General features: G+C 51.7%; 1 protein-coding gene across 1 annotated transcript in view; it reads right to left on the minus strand.

Annotated features, from left to right (window-relative positions):
• PTPRN2 (protein tyrosine phosphatase receptor type N2) overlaps nt 1-19,517 on the minus strand; it is a 472,364-nt gene extending 452,847 nt beyond the window's left edge. The window contains exons 1-2 of the mRNA XM_068972473.1: nt 19,484-19,517; nt 19,008-19,121 (exon numbers count right to left, since the gene is read on the minus strand). Coding sequence (XP_068828574.1) covers nt 19,008-19,121; nt 19,484-19,517 — 148 coding nt within the window. The remainder of the gene's footprint in view (nt 1-19,007; nt 19,122-19,483) is intronic.
• Between the last annotated feature and the right edge of the window lie 732 nt (nt 19,518-20,249).

The raw sequence follows: 20,249 nt of genomic DNA on the forward strand, positions 1-20,249 counted from the left end.
CATTTAGAGGTCTTAAAATCGCCATATATTTTCCCACATGAGCTGCTCTCCTCCAGTGAACATTTAAGCAGGCAGACTGGTCTCTGGGCACGTTTTCAAGCGTAGCCTCCACAGTGCCATCAGCAGAGGGAGCTCAGCTGGGAGTGAGCGCGCGACAGCCTCTCAGGAACCGCCCTGGAGTTGACCACTCTCCAGCGCTCAGTGCCTGGATCAGTCTGAGGGCATCACTGGCTTTGAAACCAAAGTGGGAAGGCTCATTAATGGAGGAAACTAATGTTCACCACCATCTCCAGAAGAAGCCAGACTAAAACACGAAATTGTTCTGCTCTGCCTTGACTCATTTAATAGAAAATTAACTTTTCAAGAGAACTCACATACTCTAGAGTGAACCATGCAACCTAAGGATACCTGATAGACCACTGGCTAATTCTGAAATGCTTCCCTGGCCTGTGTGTGATTTCAAGCCATGCACACTGGCTCTGGGCCAAGCTCTCCGCCACGCTGGAGCGCATCAGGGTCAGGAACAGAGGTGTCGGGGCAGGTCGACCACCAACCCGTCTGGCAGGGCCCCCATCACCTACAGCTGGGGGCCTTCTCCGAAGGCTGCCCCCATTCCTGCTGGCCACATGTGCAAAAACTCACAAAGCCAGGGACCTCTTTCCAGCTCCGAGGAGTGGGCCTGTGCCCACGCCCACGCTCCGGCAGTGGCCTTAGCAGGCCACTCAGTCTCCTCCCCACACACCTGGCCTTCCTGCTTCAGACCAGGCTGCTCTTACAGGCAAGGGGCAAAGCTGTTAAAAGAAGGCCCTTCTTGCCCCATGGCCACACCCACCCGTGACCCCCACCACACCCTCTCAGCCCTGCGTTCTGCCCCACACACCCCACCGGTGCCCCATGCTGCCCGCGCTCAGCCGCAGTGGTGCACCCCACCCCAACCCTGCCCGCATGGAGCTCGCGGATGCGCCTCCTCTCTCACCCTCATGGCCTCCCCCGTCTCACGCCCCCTCCTCCAGTTAGAACTGCCGCGAGTCCTGCAGACGCCTTTCACAGAATCAGCCTCCAGGGGCTCGTGGGGTCAGGTGGACAGCACAAGCCCCCATTCCTCTGGGAAGTACATCTTCCCAGAGTCAGAGAGTCAAGGGATCTATGTTCTAAGTGAAACCTGGGACGCTTTCACAGCAAGCAACTGATACCCCTCTGAGCCACAGATGCTGCCTCTGAAATTAGGAGGTGGGCCCAGGCAGAAGCAAGCATTCCTAGCGACGCACGCTCAGTGACTGTTTGTGTGGGGGGTGCCCCATTTGTGTGCCCACTGCCCTTCTTGGTCCGCTCACACTGTGGACTAGGAGACACCCCCAACTCAGAACCCAGGGGCTCCCAGAGACCAGCTCTGTAGCTCCCATAACCACTTCCCACGCATAAAGCAAGCAGCGGTGTTCTGAGAAACACACACCACCCAGGGCTCCATCTCTGATTCCTGCTACTTCCCCGATTCCCGCCCTTGATGCTGAGTGAGGACCTGTAAGGAGGGGCCGGTGGGGCCCACAGTCCTCACGCCCAGGGTGAGGGTGTAGGCGAGCCAGGAAGTGGTGCAGAGAGTCTCCACCATCTAACATCCCCGAGCGCGCACGCACATCCGAACTGTAGACTGGAGTGGGATAACTGTGGTGATCTGGGTGTGAATTACGTGCTCTGATGTTTGTACTCATTTGCTCAATCGTGTCCCACTCTTTGCATCCCCACGGACTGCAGCCCGCCAGGCTCCTCGGCCCATGGGGCTCTCCAGGCAAGAATGCTGGAGTGGGTTGCCGTGCCCTCCTCCATCGGACTCAGGGATCAAACCTGCCTCTCCTGCACTGCAGGCAGTTCTTAACCAGTGTGCCACCCACTTGCATTTAAAACCAGCACTGCACAATAGGAAGATGAATGATAAAAGTCTATGCTAATAATTTTTCTTGACTCAGAATGACCCTGAACAGCAAGTATTAACATCAGAGCAGGTGGAGGGGACACATGACTCCTCCGTTCTGCGGGGTCCCTCCCCTGCATGACTTGGCGTCGGGTCGTCTGTAGCACAGGCCGACCATGCGCAGACCCCCTTGCCCGTCCCCGGCATCGGGCCTCGGAGGCGCAGACCGAGCATGCACAGACCACCCACCCCGCCCCCCACCCCGTCCCCAGCGTGGGGGCCGTGGGAGGCACAGGCCGATCATGCGCAGACCCCCCTGCCCGTCCCCAGCATCGGGCCTCAGAGGGGCAGGCCGAGCATGCGCAGACGTTAGCCCTGCCAGAGCTTGCTCTGGGCTGGGTGTTGAGATGCTCTGTGCTGAGATACTCTGCGTGGAGAGAGCCCTCACCTCTGCCTTTCTTTAAGGATCTGCTTGTGCTAGTTTGTTGGAAGAGGGTGTTTCCTATTAGCAGTGCGTTCTCTCAGCAAAACTCTATTAGCCTTTGCCCTGCTTCATTCCGCATTCCAAGGCCAAATTTGCCTGTTACTCCAGGTGTTTCTTGACTTCCTACTTTTGCATTCCAGTCCCCTGTAATGAAAAGGACATCTTTTTGGGGTATTAGTTCTAAAAGGTCTTGTAGGTCTTCATAGAACCGTTCAACTTCAGCTTCTTCAGCATTACTGGTTTGGGCATAGACTTGGATTACTGTGATATTGAATGGTTTGCCTTGGAAGCGAACAGAGATCATTCTGTCGTTTTTGAGATTGCGTCCAAGTACTGCATTTCGGACTCTTTTGTTTTCCATGATGGCTACTCCATTTCTTCTGAGGGCTTCCTGCCTGCAGTAGTAGCTATAACGGTCATCTGAGTTAAATTCACCCATTCCAGTCCATTTTCGTTCACTGATTCCTAGAATGTCGACGTTCACTCTTGCCATCGCCTGTTTGACCACTTCCAATTTGCCTTGATTCATGGACCTGACATTCCAGGTTCCTATGCAATATTGCTCTTTACAGCATTGGACCTTGCTTCTATCACCAGTCACATCCACAATTGGGTATTGTTATTGCTTTGGCTCCATCCCTTCATTCTTTCTGGAGTTATTTCTCCACTGATCTCCAGTAGCGTGTTGGGCACCAACCGACCTGGGGAGTTCCCCTTTCAGTATCCTATCATTTTGCCTTTTCATACTGTTCATGGGGTTCTCAAGGCAAGAATACTGAAGTGGTTTGCCATTCCCTTCTCCAAGTGGGCCTTAGAAAGCATCACTATGAACAAAGCTAGTAGAGGTGATGGAATTCCAGTTGAGCTCTTTCAAATCCTGGAATATGATGCTGTGAAAGTGCTGCACTCAGTATGCCAGCAAATTGGGAAAACTCAGCAGTGGCCACAGGACTGGGAAAGGTCAGTTTTCATTCCAATCCCAAAGAAAGGCAATGCCAAAGAATGCTCAAACTACCACACAATTGCACTCATCTCACATGCTAGTAAAGTCATGCTCAAAATTCTCCAAGCTGGGCTTCAGCAATATGTGAACTGTGAACTTCCAGATGTTCAAGCTGGCTTTAGAAAAGGCAGAGGAACCAGAGATCAAATTGCCAACATCCACTGGATCATGGAAAAGGCAAGAGAGTTTCAGAAAAACATCTATTTCTGCTTTATTGACTATGCCAAAGCCTTTGACTGTGTGGATCACAAGAAACTGTGGAAATTTCTGAAAGAGATGGGAATACCAGACCACCTGATCTGCCTCTTGAGAAACCAGTATGCAGGTCAGGAAGCAACAGTTAGAACTGGACATGGAACAACAGCCTGGTTCCAAATAGGAAAAGGAGTACGTCAAGGCTGTATATTGTCACCCTGCTTATTTAACTTATATGCAGAGTACATCATGAGAAACGCTGGGCTGGAAGAAGCACAAGCTGGAATCAAGATTGCTGGGAGAAATATCGATAACCTCAGATATGCAGATGACATCACCTTTATGGCAGAAAGTGAAGAGGAACTAAAAAGCCTCTTGATGAAAGGGAAAGAGGAGAGTGAAAAAGTTGGCTTAAAGCTCAACATTCAGAAAACGAAGATCATGGCATCCGGTCCCATCACTTCATGGGAAATCGATGGGGAAACAGTGGAAACAGTGTCTGACTTTATTTTGGGGGGGCTCCAAAATCACTGCAGATGGTCACTGCAGCCATGAAATTAAAAGATGCTTACTCCTTGGAAGGAAAGTTATGACCAACCTAGACAGTATATTCAAAAGCAGAGACATTACTTTGCCAACAAAGGTCCATCTAGTCAAGGCTATGGTTTTTCCATTGGTCATGTATGGATGTGAGAGTTGGACTGTGAAGAAGGCTGAGCACCGAAGAATTGATGCTTTTCAACCGTGGTGTTGGAGAAGACTCTTGAGAGTTCCTCAAGGAGATCTAACCAGTCCATTCTAAAGGAGATCAGCCCTGGGATTTCTTTGGAAGGAATGATGCTAAAGCTGAAACTCCAGTATTTTGGCCACCTCATGCGAAGAGTTGACTCATTGGAAAAGAGTCTGATGCTGGGAGGGATTGGGGGCAGGAGGAGAAGGGGACGACCGAGGATGAGATGGCTGGATGGCATCACGGACTCAATGGACGTGAGTCTGAGTGAACTCTGGGAGATGGTGATGGACAGGGAGGCCTGGCGTGCTGTGATTCATGGGGTTGCAAAGAGTCGGACACGACTGAGCGACTGAACTGAACTGTAGTGTGCTAGTTTGTGCCCAGTTGTGAAAAGCTGAACAAATGTATTCATTCAGAGTCACAAGCAGCTAACCAGCGTTCCCAATTCTGGTTTTTCATTTTAGCTCCTGAGACTCTTAGCAGAATGCTCTAGATTCATTAACTGGCCCACGAAATGGTCATGCCAGCCAGCAATCTTAAGCTGAGGATGGTCAGCGTTGCCCCGGCCGCCCCGCTCATGCCTGCGTGGAAGGGCGTTTCCTGAGTGTTTAGAGAATAGCACCGCCTGACTTCATCTAAGGAGCAACTCCATGAGATGCTATTACTACGTTTCATCCAAGATAAGAAATCCTTGATTCAAGTCTTACTAAGAAAAAGCCAAAATGCTGCAAGGTAAATGACGACGCGCTATTGGTGTAGGATGCACGCTGGTTTCAGGGGTGTTAACATGTGAACACAAAGTGCCTCTGAGAAAGGAGGGGTCACCTTGTGGTGGCTGTGGGGTTCGTGCTGCACAGGAACCCCCCCCCCCCGGCTCTGACACTGGTGGCCCACAGCTCTCAGCCTCCGCCTCGGGAACTGCCCCTCCCCAAGGCCCCACCCCACACCTCCTCCTGGGCAGAGCGTGTCCAGTCCAGGTGCCCCTTGGGGCACAGAGGCCCAGCCCCTGCCCTCACGGGGTCGCCTCCAGACCTGGAGCTCTTGCAGGGCACGCCCTTCTCTGTCCCCTCTGCCCAGTCTGACTCCTGCCCCCGCACAGGTGTGATGCTCCGAGCATGCCCAGTGACCCGCCCTCGGTACGCTCCATCTCAGCCTCGGGTCCAGGGTGCCAGACCAAAGGGGTGCGGGGCTGCCCCTGTTTCACAGAGAGAGAAACTGGGAGAGCTTGTGTGCTGTCAGGACGTGTGTGCCGAGCCGACAGGACCCACTGGGGGCACAGCTGGAGCGGACGCTAGCTCCTGACTCCGGACCCACACTCTTTTCTCTGCAGCTGTTCTCAAAGCACAACCTGAGGGCCTCTGTGGGTCCCTGGGGCTCTAAGTGGGAAACAGGTCAAAATTATTTTCATAAAACACTAAGGCTCTACTTTCCTCTTCATTGTATTTTCAGTTACTCTGGAGTTTTCCAGGGCTGTGTGGGCGGATACTGCCTGGCATGAGTGCAGAAACAGACAGGAGGACCCAGCTGTTTCCTCTGAAGACAAACAGTAAGGGAATATGCAAAAATGGGTTAACAAAGCATCACACCACTTTAATACTTTGGAAGACAGAGCTATTGTGGTTATTATGTATCGTTTATTATGACTATTTTAATTTTAAAATGGATTAAAATGTAGCTTTTTAATTCTTCTAAATTTTTAAATTTCTAAGACAGTAAATGTGGATAGCACTAACCCACAAAAAACAGAAGCTCTTTAGGGTCTTCAGTAATTTTTAGTAGTATGAAGGTGTCCTGAGGTCAGAGTTCTGAGAGCTCTTGTTCTATACTCTGCTGTTGGGACTGGGAACATCCTTCAACCACTTTGTGTGTTTTTTTTTTAATCTTCTAAATAAAAAGCTATATTCTTCTTACAGCAAAAAGAAAGCTTGTGCTGAATAGTGAAGTTGTAACTATCTAAAAAATATACTGCATTATACCAAGTATTGCTATTCTCCATTATTTTATGAAAATTATAACAAAATATACCATATTAATCTACCTTATAGGAGTAAAATGCCATTAAACATGCAACGTGAAAATCTTACAACATTCAGATAAAAAATGTAAGACATGAATACGGAAAAAGTGATTTGTATGTTTGTATTTAAATAAGTTCTAGGTAATTCAGAGACTGTTGGTCCCATTTTATATGAAAAAAAAAGAGACATTAAGACATCAGAATCACCAGGGGAATTTTTAAGAGGTGCTGAAGGCAGGCCTGTTATGAAAGTATTCAGGTTAGGCTCTTTGGGGTAAGGCCCAGACATCCTCTTTTTTGAGGCCTCCTGAGTTATGCTGTGTGAGCCAAGGCTGAGACATGCTCTGGAGACAGAATGGCTCACTTCCTGCATGCAGAGTGATGCAGTGTGTACTCCCACCAAGAAGAAGGCCATGGGTTACACAGGCGTTCATGTCCACGTTGGGCAACAGGGAGGACACATATTCTCTCATATACACGGAGGGCGGATAGAAATCAGTTCAGTGATCAACTGACTCTGGGGAGATGGATGCGGTGGCGGCAGCAACATCTTAGATAATCCCCAACTGCCACGTAAAAGTAGAGATAGGGACTAGGTAGTGAGCAAAACCCAGGAGCACATTTAAATCAAATCTGAGTGCAGCCATCTCCAAGGACAGGCAACCCCAAGACAACGTCCAGGAAAAGGACCGGAGATGAGAAACCTCAAGAAGCCAGCTCTGGGCATAGTAAAAATGGCAGTCCTCAGTAAAATACAATGATGAGAAAACCATCAAAGATGGTCAGAATCAGCCTTTTCAAAACTCTGGAAGTCAAAGGCTGGCAGGAATCGGTAGGGGGGCAGCATTTACTCAAGAAATATGGCTGATTCTCAGTACCAGTCATCAACGGACTGGCTTTGTAACCTGCCCTGTTCCCACCAGCCTCTGCAGCTCCGCCATAGCTTGGAGCTGAGCAGGCAGAGCCACAGCAGAAACGGAAGGCTGGCAGCCATGGGACAGGGCAGGCTGGGCTCGAGCCCCTTCTCAGCCTCACTACCAGGGCATCATCACCACGCGACCTGCCTGTGGTTCCCTAGATGACCCAACAGGCCTGTATCAAATCTGACTCACAGCTCCCCGTGTGTGAAAGCCTCGTCCCCAGGGCAGCTGCTGAGAGCACTTAGAGGTGCACTGAGCTGCTCAGCAGCTGAGGGCAGGGGTAGCTGCTGCGGCAAACAGCAGACTGACCAGAAGGTGTAGAGGAGAGAGCCAGCGACGAGACACCCACAGGGCTCCGCAGAGCTCTCCACAGTTGCAAGCATGCACAGGATGGGGCACGTGCCCAGGAAAGACACGAGAAGCTCGCCTCTGTGTGACCTTCAGGCTGTGAGCCGGTAGGAAGCAAGGCCAAGACAGAGTTCTCCACTGCCTGGCTGAGCAATGAGGGCCTGCCCAGCACACACAGAACTGCAAGGCCTAGAGACTTGGTTTCAGGTGTTCAAGGGAACTGGTCCCATCATTTCTGACCACTGAGCTAGCTGGGCGGAGACTTCAGTGGCCACTCGTGACGCAGAGTACAGGCTGTAGGGCATTGGTTTACCAGAGTCACCACATAAACGGGAACAACGACAGCAGACCTGGAGTGCGGGAGAATCTGATCCCAAGGGCTGCCAGGCTGTATCATTTAAAATGTCCAGTTTTTAATGAAAATGTTGGGGACATGCAGAGAAATAAGAAAGTACACTTCACACGTAGAGGGCAAAAACAATAATAAAAACTGTCCCTGAGGAACTGGATGCTGAGCTTACTAGACAGCTTAAAGGAGTTATTTTAAAGATGTTCAAGAACCCAAAAGGTGCCATGTCTAAAGAAGTCATGAAAAGAATGAGTCATCAAATAGAAAATATCAATAAAGAGATAAAATAATATTAAAAAACAATAGAAATTCTTCAGTTAAAATTTATTAAAAATGAAATGAAAAGTTCTCCGGAAGAGCTCAAAAGTGGATCAGAGTAGGCAGAGTAAGAATCAGTAATCCTGACTATAGTCATTGGAAGGACTGATGTTGAAGCTGAAACTCCAATACTTTGGCCACCTGATGCAAAGAGCTGACTCATTTAAAAAGACCCTGATGCTGGGAAAGATTGAGGGCAGGAGGAGAAGGGGACGACAGAGGATGAGATGGTTAGATGGCATCACTGACTCAATGGACATGAGTTTGGATAAACCCCAGGAGTTGGTGATGGACAGGGAGGCCTGGCAGGCTGCAGTTCATGGAGTCGCAAAGAGATGGACACAACTGAGTCACTGAACTGAACTGAACTGCAGATAGTCAGTTGAGATTATCCAGCTTGAGGAGCAGAAAGAAAAAAAGAATGATGAAAAATGAACAGAGCTGGTGAGGCATCATCAAATGTCCCAAATATACACATAACAGAAGCCTCAGATGGAGGAGAAAGAGAGGGGGGGCAGAAAGAATATTTAAGCAAATAATGACCCAAACTCCCCAAATTTGACAAAACTATAAATCCAGACATCCATAAGCTTGAGAAATTCTAAGTAGGGCAAACTCAAAGAGAGCCTCATCAGTATCAAACTTACAGAAGCCAAATTGAGAATCCTGGAAGCGCAAGAAGGAGCGATCCATCCCATACAATATGGATCCTCAACAATGGGTGCTCAACAATGGGGCCTCAGCAATGCTAGCAGCCAGTTTCCATCAGAGGCTCTGGGGACCACAGGCGGAGAGATGACATATTCGGGGCCTCAACAATGCTAGCAGCCAGTTTCCATCAGAGACTGTGGAGACCACGGGCAGAGAGACGACACTTTCAGAATCCCAAAAGAAAGACGGTCAGTCAAGAATTCTATACCCAGCAAAGCTATCTTTCCAAATTAAGACAAATAAAAACAGAGAATCCACTGCTCGTAGATGTCCCTAAAAAAAATATTAAAGAGATTTTGCTTCAGACAAAAGCAAAAGGAAACTAGACAATAAATCATCCCAGTGAAGGAATCACGAGCACAGTAAAAGGTAACTATGTGAGCAATGGAAATGACAGGACATGTATATCTTGTGTGTCCAACTTTTCTTGCTTCCAAATTAAAAACAACTACACAAGGCAATAATTATGAACCTGTTTTGAAAGGTAGATATTGTATAAAAATATAATTTGTGTGACAATCAGTCCTTCCAAAGAATATTTAGGATTGATTTCATTTAGGATTGACTGGTTTGATCTCCTTGCAGTCCAAGGGATACTCAAGAGTCTTCTCCAACATCACAGTTCAAAAGCATCAATTCTTCGGTGCTCAGGTTTCTTCACACTCCAACTCTCACATCCATACATGACCACAGGAAAAACCATACCCTTGACCAGATGGACCTTTGTTGGCAAAGTAACGTCACTGCTTTTGAATATGCTACCTAGGTTGGTCATAACTTTCCTTCCCAGGAGTAAGTGTCTTTTAATTTCATGGCTGCAGTCACCATCTGCAGTGATTTTGGAGCCCAAAAAAAGAAAGTCTGACACTGTTTCCACTGTTTCCCCATCTATTTCCCATGAAGTGATGGGACCAGATGCCATGATCTTCATTTTCTGAAAGTTGAGCATTAAGCCAACTTTTTCACTCTCCTCTTTCCCTTTCATCAAGAGGCCTTTTAGTTCCTCTTCACTTTCTGCCATAAGGGTGGTGTCATGTGCATACCTGAGGTTATTGATATTTCTCCCGGCAACCTGGATTCCAGCTTGTGCTTCTTCCAGCCCAGCGTCTCTCATGCTACAAATATATATGCACCTGAAAGTGAAGCTCGATATACAAAAAGAAGAACCGTCAGAACTGAAGGGAAGAATAGACAACGATAGTCGGAGATTTCGAAACCACACTTTCAATAGTGGAAAGAGAAGCTAAAGAAAAGTTGAACGAGAGGACAGAGGACTTGGACAGCACTGCAGCCCAACTCGACCCAACAGACAGCACAGGACATGCCGCACGACGGAGCAGGCCACGCTTTCTCTGCAAGTGCCCAGGAAGGCTCTCACAGACAGACTAGCTTTCAGGCCACAAAGCAAGGATAAAGCCACTATATGTGACCCGGAAGTCCCACTTCAGGTGTACCCAAAAGATCTGCAAACATATGTTGTCACAAAGACGTGTACTGAGGATTCACAACAGTATTTTTCATCATGGCCCAAAGTGGAACAATGAGAAGTCTGCCAAATGGTAAATCAGTTCTGTCCAGTTCAGTTGCTCAGTCGTGTCTCAGTCTTGGCAAAGGCATGAACTGCAGCATTCCAGGCTTCCCTGTCCATCATCGGGTCCCAAATCTTGCTCAAACTCTTGTCCATTGAGTCGGTGATGCCATTCAACCATCTCATCCTCCGTCACCCCCTTCTCCTCCTGCCTTCAATCTTTCTCATCATCAGGGTCTTTTCCAATGAGTCAGTTCTTCACATCAAGTGGCCAAAGTATTGGGGTTTCAGCTTCAGCACCAGTGCTTCCAATAATGAATATTAAGGACTGATTTCCTTTCGGATGGACTGGTTAGAGCTCTTTGCAGTCCAAGGGACTCTCAAGAGTCTTCTCCAACACCACAGTTCAAAAGCATCAATTCTTCAGCGCTCAGCTTTCTTTATAGTCCAACTCTCACATCCATACATGACAACTGGAAAAACCATAGCTTTGTCTAGACAGACCTTTGTTGGCAAAGTAATGTCTCTGCTTTTTAATATGCTATCTAGGTTGGTCATAGCTTTTCTTCCAAGGAGCAAGGGTCTTTTAATTTCATGGCTGCAGTCACTATCTTCAGTGATTTTGGAGCCCAAGAAAATAAAGTCTGTCACTGTTTCCCTTGTTTCCCCATCTATTTGCCATGAAGTGATGGGACTGGGTGCCATGATCTCAGTTTTCTGAATGCTGAGTTTTAAGCCAACTTTTTCACTCTTATCTTTTACTTTCATCAAGAGGCTCTTTAGTTCTTCTTTGTTTCTGCCATAAGGTGGTGTTGTCTGTGTATCTGAGATTATTGTTATTTCTCCCGGCAATCTTGATTCCAGCTTGTGCTTCATCCAGCCCAGCATTTCACATAAAATGGCAACCCACTCCAGTATTCTTGCCTGGAGAATCCCACGGACAGAGAAGCCTGGTGGGCTACAGTCCATGGGGTCACAAAGAGTCAGACATGACTGAGTGACTTCACTTTCACTTTCACTCTGCATATAAGGTAAATAAGCAAGGTGACAATATACAGCCTTGATGTAATCCTTTCTCAGTTTGGAACTACTCCATTGATCCATCTCTGGTTCTAACTATTGCTTCTTGACTAGCATACAAATTTCTGAAGAGGCAGGTAAGGTGGTCTAGTATTCTTGTCTCTTTAAGAATTTTCCATGGTTTGTTGTGATCCACACAGTCAAAGGCTTTGGCGTAGTCAATAAAGCAGAAGCAGATGTTTTTCTGGAATTCTCTTGCTTTTTCTATGATCCAAATTGGCAAATTGATCGTTGGTTCCTCTGCCTTTTCTAAATCCAACTTGTATATCTGGAAGTTCTCAGTTGACGTACTGTTGAAGCCTCATTTGGAGAATTTTGAGCATTACTTTGCTAGCGTGTGAGATGAGTGCAATTGTGCCGTAGTTTGAACCTTCTTTGGCATTGCCTTTCTTTGGGATCGGAATGAAAATTGACCTTTTCCAGTCCTGTGGCCACTGCAGAGTTTTCAAGATTTGCTGGCATATTGAGTGCAGCACTTTAACAGCTAATAAATGGATAAACAAAATACAGTATATCCAGGCAACAGAATATTATTCAGCCTTAAAAGTGAGCACAGAGCTGGCACATGCCCCAGAATGGACACAGCTTGAAAGCGTATGCCAAGGGGAAGGAGCCAGACACGAGACGGCCATGTTCATACGGACTCGTCTGTATGGAATATCCAAAGCAGCCCAATCCATTAAGAGAGAAACTAGATCGCGGCAGCCAGGAGCAGCGGGGCAGGGAGATGAAGTGAGGATTAAGTCGTCGCTGAGGCTTAGTTCCTGGTGCTGGACCGTGGCGGTGAACACCTGAGCATAACAAAAGCTGCTAAACTCTGCGCCTCCACAGGCTTCACTTGCGGCCTGCCGATTCTATCACGGTAATGAAGTGAAGTAGCCTGCCACGTATTTTTTGACACTGCACACACACACACACACACACAAAAAACCCACAGAAGGGTGAGCTCCAGAGTTAGAAAAGCTTTAGGAGCCCAGCCTCTTTCTAAATGTTCAGGGAAACTAAGTTCACATTTTTTAAAAGGGCAAAAAAAAAAAAAAAAAGACTATAGGCTTCAAATCCCGTAACAAGTTGCCAGCATGGAAAAGCAGGCTGCATGGAACAGCGGAGGGCACGGAAAAGCAGGCTGCATGGAACAGCGGAGGGCACGGAAAAGCAGGCTGCATGGAGCGGCGGAGGGCAGTGACTCGGCTCCTGTGGGCTCGGGAGTCAACGCAGGTCCCGGGAAGACTGCAGCTCAGACTCACCAAGACACCAGGCACCCAGGTCGATAGCTATAGCCATGCACACGAGTGGGATGCCGAGCGTGGAAGAGCAGAGGCCGAGACAAAGGCAAGGCAGGACTGCTCTCAGCACCAGCAGCTGGGGAGCTGCCAAGCAGGGGTCAAAGTTCAGCCCGCTGACCGGCGGGAGCCTCCCGCGCAGGCCAGGCACTGCGGCCACAGTCGCGCCGGGCCACCTCTGCTGCCCATGCTGGCTTCCTACGTTCTGTTCCATTTCATTAGGGGATGTCTTCTCATTCTCTTTTAAGGAAATGTGACATCGTGTTAGATTTTTAATTTTTGCGGTTTTGTTTCTTGCTTTTGACATACAGCTCAATATATCAGAAGATTCTTGCCAGGAAGTAAATCCAACGTTGTTTTTATGACACCAAATTACGTGCCAACAAGTGACATTTACGTGCTGAATTTTAATGAAGTGTCAGAAGTGAAATGCATTTTTTAAAAATTTAATACATGAGAGAACAATGTATCCACTCACGAAACAATGTTGCCAGTGGGAGACAAGAGTAGTAAATAAACGTGAACATCTTCTGTTCTTCCGTGTGTGTATTTATGTTACACAATTAAGCCCCATTTTCCATTCTTCAAAAGGAAGGCTCCTGACAGCCCCGCCAGCCGCTGCCTTCGCTGGGACAGGGCCTGTGTTTCTGGGCGTGCCTGTGAAGAAGTCGGGCAGGGGAGACGCACCGCCCACTCTGCCCGACGCGGCCGAGCCCACTGGATGGCAGGGAGGCTGCCTCCTGAGGTCTTCCATGTGAGAGGGTGAAAACAGGATACCAACAACCCCCGACAAAGAGGAGGATGACTTTCCCCAGGAACCAGCATCACACAGTACAAGAACTGCAGGTCTGACCTGCAGAAGCTGAGCCTCACACCCAAGGGCGATGGGAGTCTGGACAGGAGGCTACCCCTAAGGCCTGGGGTCGCCACCTCCAGCGGGCTGGCCTGGGAGGGCAGAGGCAGGGAGGGCAGAGAGCTACAGCGTTAAGCGGGCAGAGCGGGCAGATGGGTCCAGAGAGAAACACAAGATCGTTTCCAGAAAGTGCTGGGATATGCAGTTTAGGAGACCACAAGCATCCCCACGGCGTTGCTTTCAACCAAGCCTATAAGATTTTATTTCTCGTCTGCACCGCCTGGCTCACCGGGGAGGTCCCCCGGTGCCTTGGCAACACAAGGAAATGTAATCCGCCGCCAGGCACAGCGGCTGGGCCCATCCAGGCGCTCCAACACGCCCTCTGGTGGCCCAGCAGCAGAAGCCGAAATGCTATCCCCGCCAGGAGCCCAAGCCCAGCAGAACTGCTCCAGCTTCTGTGGGAGGCGTCCACGTGGCTCCCAAGACACTGAGCGCAGCCTGCTCGGGACTGGCTGGTGGGAGCTCACTTAAAAACAGGGTGCTCTCTGCTGTGTTTAAAATGCATAACCAACAACGACACACTATAAAGCACAGGGAACTCTGCTCAGTGATAAGCGTCAGTCTGGATGGAAGGAGGGTTTCACGGAGTCCCTTCGCCGTTTACCTGAAATTGTTACAACACTGGTAATCGGCTACACCTCAACACAAAATTGTTGTTGTTCCGTTGCTCAGTCGTGTCTGACTCTTTGTGACCCCACTGACTGCAGCACGCCAGGCTTCCCTGTCCTTCATTATCTCCCAGAGTTTGCTCAGACTCATGTCCATTGAGCCGGTGATGCCATCCAACCATCTCATCCTCTGTAGTCCCCTTCTCCTCCCGCCTTCAGTCTTTCCCAGGGTCTTTCCCAATGAGTCGGCACTTTGCATCAGATGGCCAAAGTATTGGAGCTTCAGCTTCAACATTAGTCCTTCCAAAGACTATTCAGGACTGATTTCCTTTAGGACTGACTGGTTTGATCACCCTTCAGTCCAAGGGACTCTCAAGAGTGTTCTCTAACACCACAGTTCAAAAGCATCAATTCAGTGCTCAGCTTTCTTTATAGTCCAACTCTCACAACCATACATGACTACTGGAAAAACCATAGCTTTGACTAGACGGACCTTTGTCAGCAAAGTGATGTCTCTACTTTTTAATATGCTATCTAGGTTGATCATAGCTTTTCTTCCAAGGAGCAAGCGTCTTTTAATTTCATGGCTGCAGTCACCATCTGCAGTGATTTTGGAGCCCAAGAAAATAGAAAGTTGAAAAAAACAGGTGTGTTCTGGGGGAGGGGGAGGAGAAGGAATGGGTGTCCAAGGAGGGCTGAGTTGGCTCAGAGAAGGACGTGGGTTCTGTTCCAGGCCCCGAGGGTGCATCCTGCCTGTCCCGTCGCTGGTGGCCACAGGGAGCCTCTGGACAGGCTCCCTTGAGGCACGGTCATCTTCATCGGTCAGTGAGTCGACGTGCATCGCCATCATCACCACCACTGATGTAAGGAAAGACCTAGAGCATACCTGTGTCCTGTGAGAAATGGCTGCTCTTCTGGCATCAGAGTCGATGCACAGAGCTAACCAACTTAGCAGAAACTTTGCAACAGAGAAAAAATAGGTGGGTATGAACTGGCTGATTCATGCATACTAAGTCACTTCAGCCGTGTCCAGCTCTTTGTGACCCCATGGACTGTAGCCCACCAGGCTCCTCTGTCCATGAAACTTTCCAGGCAAGAATACCGGAGTGGGTTGCCAAGCCCTCCTCCAGGGGATCTTCCTGACCCAGGGACTGAACCCGCATCTCCTACACTGGCAGGTGGGGACCCCTGGAGAAAGGATAGGGTACCCACTCCAGTATTCTTGGGCTTCCCGGGTGATGTAAAGAATCTGCCTGCAATGCGGAGGCCTGGGTTCCATCCCTAGGTTGGGAAGATCCCCTGGAGAAAGGATAGGGTACCCACTCCAGTATTCTTGGGCTTCCCGGGTGATGTAAAGAATCTGCCTGCAATGCGGAGGCCTGGGTTCCATCCCTAGGTTGGGAAGATCCCCTGGAGAAAGGAACAGACCCACTCCAGTATTCTTGCCTGGAGAACTCCATGGACAGAGGAGCCTGGCGGGTTAGTCCATAGGGTCACAGCCAGACACAGCTGGGCGACTGTCACTCACTCACTCTTTACCACTACCGCCACCTGGGAGGCCTGTGAACTGGATAACAGCTCCATAAACTGGGGACAGAGCATCCAAGGGATCACAGCCAACATTCGGAAGCACATTCATAACAGGTTTAAAGCTCTTTACTCGATGTCATCGTTTGACCTTCACGATGGCCCTGTTTGATGCCCACATTCATCCGATGAAGAAACTGCACCTCTAAGAGCTTTAGGAAGTCCCCCACCGACCCTGCCCTCACCGGCCACAGCTGCTGCTTGGAGACAGTCAATTACAAAACTAAGTGTGCTCTTACTGTAAGATCTGGTATTTACCCAAAGGCGTTGAAAACTCCTGTCCGCACAAAAACCTGCACACGGACATTCATAGCAGCTCAATTCACCATTGCCAGTGGTTGGGAGCAATCAAGATGTCTTTCAGTGGGTCAGCTGGAAAACTGATCCATTCAGACAACTGACTGTCATTCAGCGCTAAAAATAAGTGAGCTATCAAGCCATCAGAAGTCATGGAAGGAACTTCAAAGCACACGAAGCCAGTCTGAAAAGGTTACACACTGCTCGATCCCAGCTATGTGGCGTTCTGGACACAGCGGTGGGAAGGGGAGTGGCTGCCAGGACGCCGGGCGCGGGGGGATGACCAGGCGCACAGGGGGCCCTTAGGGCAGCGAGCTTTCCCCACCCAGACCCGGAACGGCGCTGCATGACATCACGCGCCTGTCAGACTCACAGGACGTGCAGGACAAAGTTAACCCTAGAGTGAGCCATGGGCATATTCTGATCATAACGCGACAACACTGACGCTCAGTGCCAATCCAGGTGCCCCCTGGAGTCAGGGTACCTCTTGGGGGGCAGGTATGCACGCCCTACTCGTTGTGCTCAACCTTTCTGTCAACCTAAAACTGCTCTCAACAAGGACACCTACGCATTTAAACATGTGCTCCCTGTCTGTTTTGCCTCCTCCATGAAGCACCCTCCGTGTGTCTCAGATTCCCTCTGGAAGGAGCCCAGAGTCTGAGCCCGTGATTGGACTGCGATGGGGAGGGTGCTGGACGCGGGTGTGGACACACCCTGACCCAGCGGAGACACGGGGCCCTGCAGGGAAGGGCACCTGTCCTCTCCTGAGGAACCTTGACCCCCAGCTGGTGGTCCTGCGGCCCGCAGACCCTCCCAGGACACAGCGTCCCGCCGGCATCTGGACGGTTGCACCGGGCCCGGACAGCGAGGCCTGGCCGTGAGAGCAGAGCACACAGAGAGCTGTGCGCAGCCACTCTGCAGCAGCAGAAACGCCCGTGGGCGTGGGGCCGGGGCGTGAGACAAGGGGGACGAACGGAGCCGGGCCAGGCGGGCCTGCTGACCCAGGCCCAGAGCGTGGCTCTCCACCGCTGGCCCACACAGACAGGGGCACGGGCCTCCGTGAAGTGAGGTGGACACGCAGCAGCCTCCTCGTCCCATGACAGGCTCACAGAAGACCTGGCTCTGGAGGGCCCCGGGGTCACGAGGAATAAGTCCGTGAGCCCAGCCTCCTCTGAGAGCTCAGGAGAGACCCTGCATGTCAGGAATGCAGTGGGCACTGTGTGCCTCCATCCGGGACCGCTGGGGGCACTGCTTGGGGGAGGCATGGCCCAGGGAGGGGGGGCACTCAGCACTGAGGGGAAGGCCTGTGGCCGCCACGGGGCGCTGACCACGAGGGAGGGACTGCGGAGACCTGGGGCTTCGTAGCCACTGCAGCGTTCCCAGAGTGGACTGGACGGCCTTCTGGTGGTGCCCAGGGCCTGCCCGGCAGGAGAGCCCTGTGTCCACCGAGGCAGCAGAACCGTCATGGCCCCTCCTGCACTTTCCAGATGGAGGAATTCCGCCTCACAGATCAGAGCCCGGGAACGGGGGGCAGGGGCGGGGGCCCTGGAATGGCGGGGCAGTGGGGGTGACAGGGGACCTGGAGGAAAGGCCCTGCCACACAAGCAATGCTCATCCTTCCGTCTGCCCCCAGGAGGCCTCTGACCAGGAAAGGACATCAGCAGACTCTCCAGTGACCACTGGACAGGCCCTCAGCTGATACTAGCACCAGAAGACCCCAAACTTCACAGCGTCCACCACACACCCTGGGGCTTACCGGCCAGTGGTCAGAGCCATCCTGGGCCTGCTCCCTGGCCTGGAACGCATGCACTCGGTAGCTGCTAGGACGCCCCTACTCCCTGACCTGTGGGGTGAGGGTCATCGAGGTGCAAGGGCACCCAAACTGCCCCACTCAGCACCACCCGCCACGACTTCCACTGACAAGCTCACAGGCCAAAGGTAGCAGGAATCCACAGGGGCTGGCAGCAGCTGGGGCTGCCACCACGGAGGGCTGATGGTCCCTCAACACACACGCCGTCTGCAGACAGCGGGCCCTGGGGGTCAGCGGCTGCAGCTCCAGGACAGGACCCGCCTGGGGCCCGGCTGCTGCTGCCGAGAGGGGTGGTGAGCAGAGGCGACCCGCTCTCCCCTCGCCAGGCCAGCGACTGCCTCCTACCAGCACTCCAGCCCCCAGCATCCTCTGGAGCTCAGGGGTCGCATCACCGTTCCTCCCCCGAGACCCATGCAGGGGATGTGAGGACATGGAGGACACGGGGCTGGAGGCCGCCATGGGCCCATGTGCACAGGTCTACACAGGCACACGTGCACAGCCCACAGCCCTGGGCCCAGAGGGTCGGCAGCAGACAGGACGCCGTGGAGCCTGGGTGGCTGCGGCAGCTGAAGCTACAGCGCGGGTCCTTGGGGTCTGGGGGTGAATGCACGACATCTTTTGGAGGAGACGCCCCTCCTCTGAAGGAGCTGCTCTCGCCGATCCTTGGCCTCAGCCAGGGCCACAGGCTCCTGACTGCAGGCCCCGAGGGGCCGGGCGGCGGGGCTGGGACACTGGGACCAGGGTCTCAGCAGTGCGGTCATCTCCTGGGCACTGACCCTCCACCGCCACTGACCCACAGCATCGGCCACAGCTCCTGGGAGGGACCCAGGCCGCCTCTCCCTGCCCGCCACTGGCTGGCGGGCCCGCTCCTTTTCTAACACCCGGGAGGACGCGGATGGGCTGGGCCCGCCCACCTGTGCGGGAAAGCCTCTGCAGGGTGGCCGTCAGGTGCTGCAGAACCCCCGGCGACACTTCGTAGCGGAGCACGTCCGTGGCCGGAAACTCCTGGCACCGTCCAAACACTCCGTCTGCGAGAAGGGAGGCAGAGAAGAGAGACCGTGAGGGGGTGACAGACAGACGGGCGGACAGCCCTGGCCGAGCCCGAGGCACAGCTCCGAGCAGCTGCCAGGGTCAGAAGCCCTTGGAAAGGAATGAGCGTGTGGTGTGTTAGCCGCTAAGTCGTGTCCGACTGTTTGTGACCCCATGGGGTGTTGCCTGCTAGGCTCCTCTGTCCATGGGACTTTCCAGGCAAGAATACTGCAGTGGGTTGCCATTCCCTTCTCCAAGGGATCTTCCTGACCCAGGGATCAAACCCGGGTCTCCTGCATTGCAGGCAGATTCTTTACCATCTGAGCCACCAGGGCCCCATGGCCAGTCGGGCAGGCCTAACGGAAAGGAATGGTTTTAAACAAAAAGCAGCTCATCGTGAAAACCACAAACACAAAGGTGAGTCCAGTGCAGCGTGGCTTCCGGGCTGCCTTCCAGCTCGCCCTCTCACCCCCACCCCTCGCCTTTCTGTCCTTTTCAGCCTGAGACCAACACACTTGTGACGTGAAGCTTTGCTTCTGACCGTCCGGTGACCACAAAGTGGACAGCACTCAGGGCTGGTTTCCAGGGGAGAGACAGGACAGATGCGCTGGTTTGCAGGAGGTGCCGGCGGTGGGGCCACCAGGCCAGTGGGGCTGCTTCCTGAGAACGCGGAAGGGAGGGGGGGCTCCGGGAAGAGTGAGATATTAGTGGGGCCCCATTTATCCCGCTCTGTCCCATTTGTCTGAAACGACAGGCTCTGCTCCTCAACCTCTCTTCAAACTGCACCTTCTAATTAATTTAGGCCCTAATTAGCCCTTATTTGGGGATTGTTCACTGTGAGACAAGCTTCCTGCGGGGGTTCAAACATTCAAATCTCTGTCTTGGGTACAAAAGGCTGGTTCAGGGCCCAGGGCCTCACACAGGGTGCGTCTGTGCCGGCTGCGGGCGGAGGCGCCTCCGCTGTTCACAGTCTCGCCGCAGGGATGTGGCAGAGGAGAGCCCTTCACACGCGGCCCATTTCATCATCAGCAGCGCCTTGCCGGCCGGGCTGGCGGGTAAGTGCCGCTCGGCGCTCCTTGTGCTCACACCGAGATGCCTTGCAGGAGCAGCAGAAAGGCATCTGAAGT

This window comes from Capricornis sumatraensis, chromosome 5 (genome assembly GCF_032405125.1).
Source record: "Capricornis sumatraensis isolate serow.1 chromosome 5, serow.2, whole genome shotgun sequence".
Lineage (NCBI taxonomy): Eukaryota > Metazoa > Chordata > Mammalia > Artiodactyla > Bovidae > Capricornis > Capricornis sumatraensis.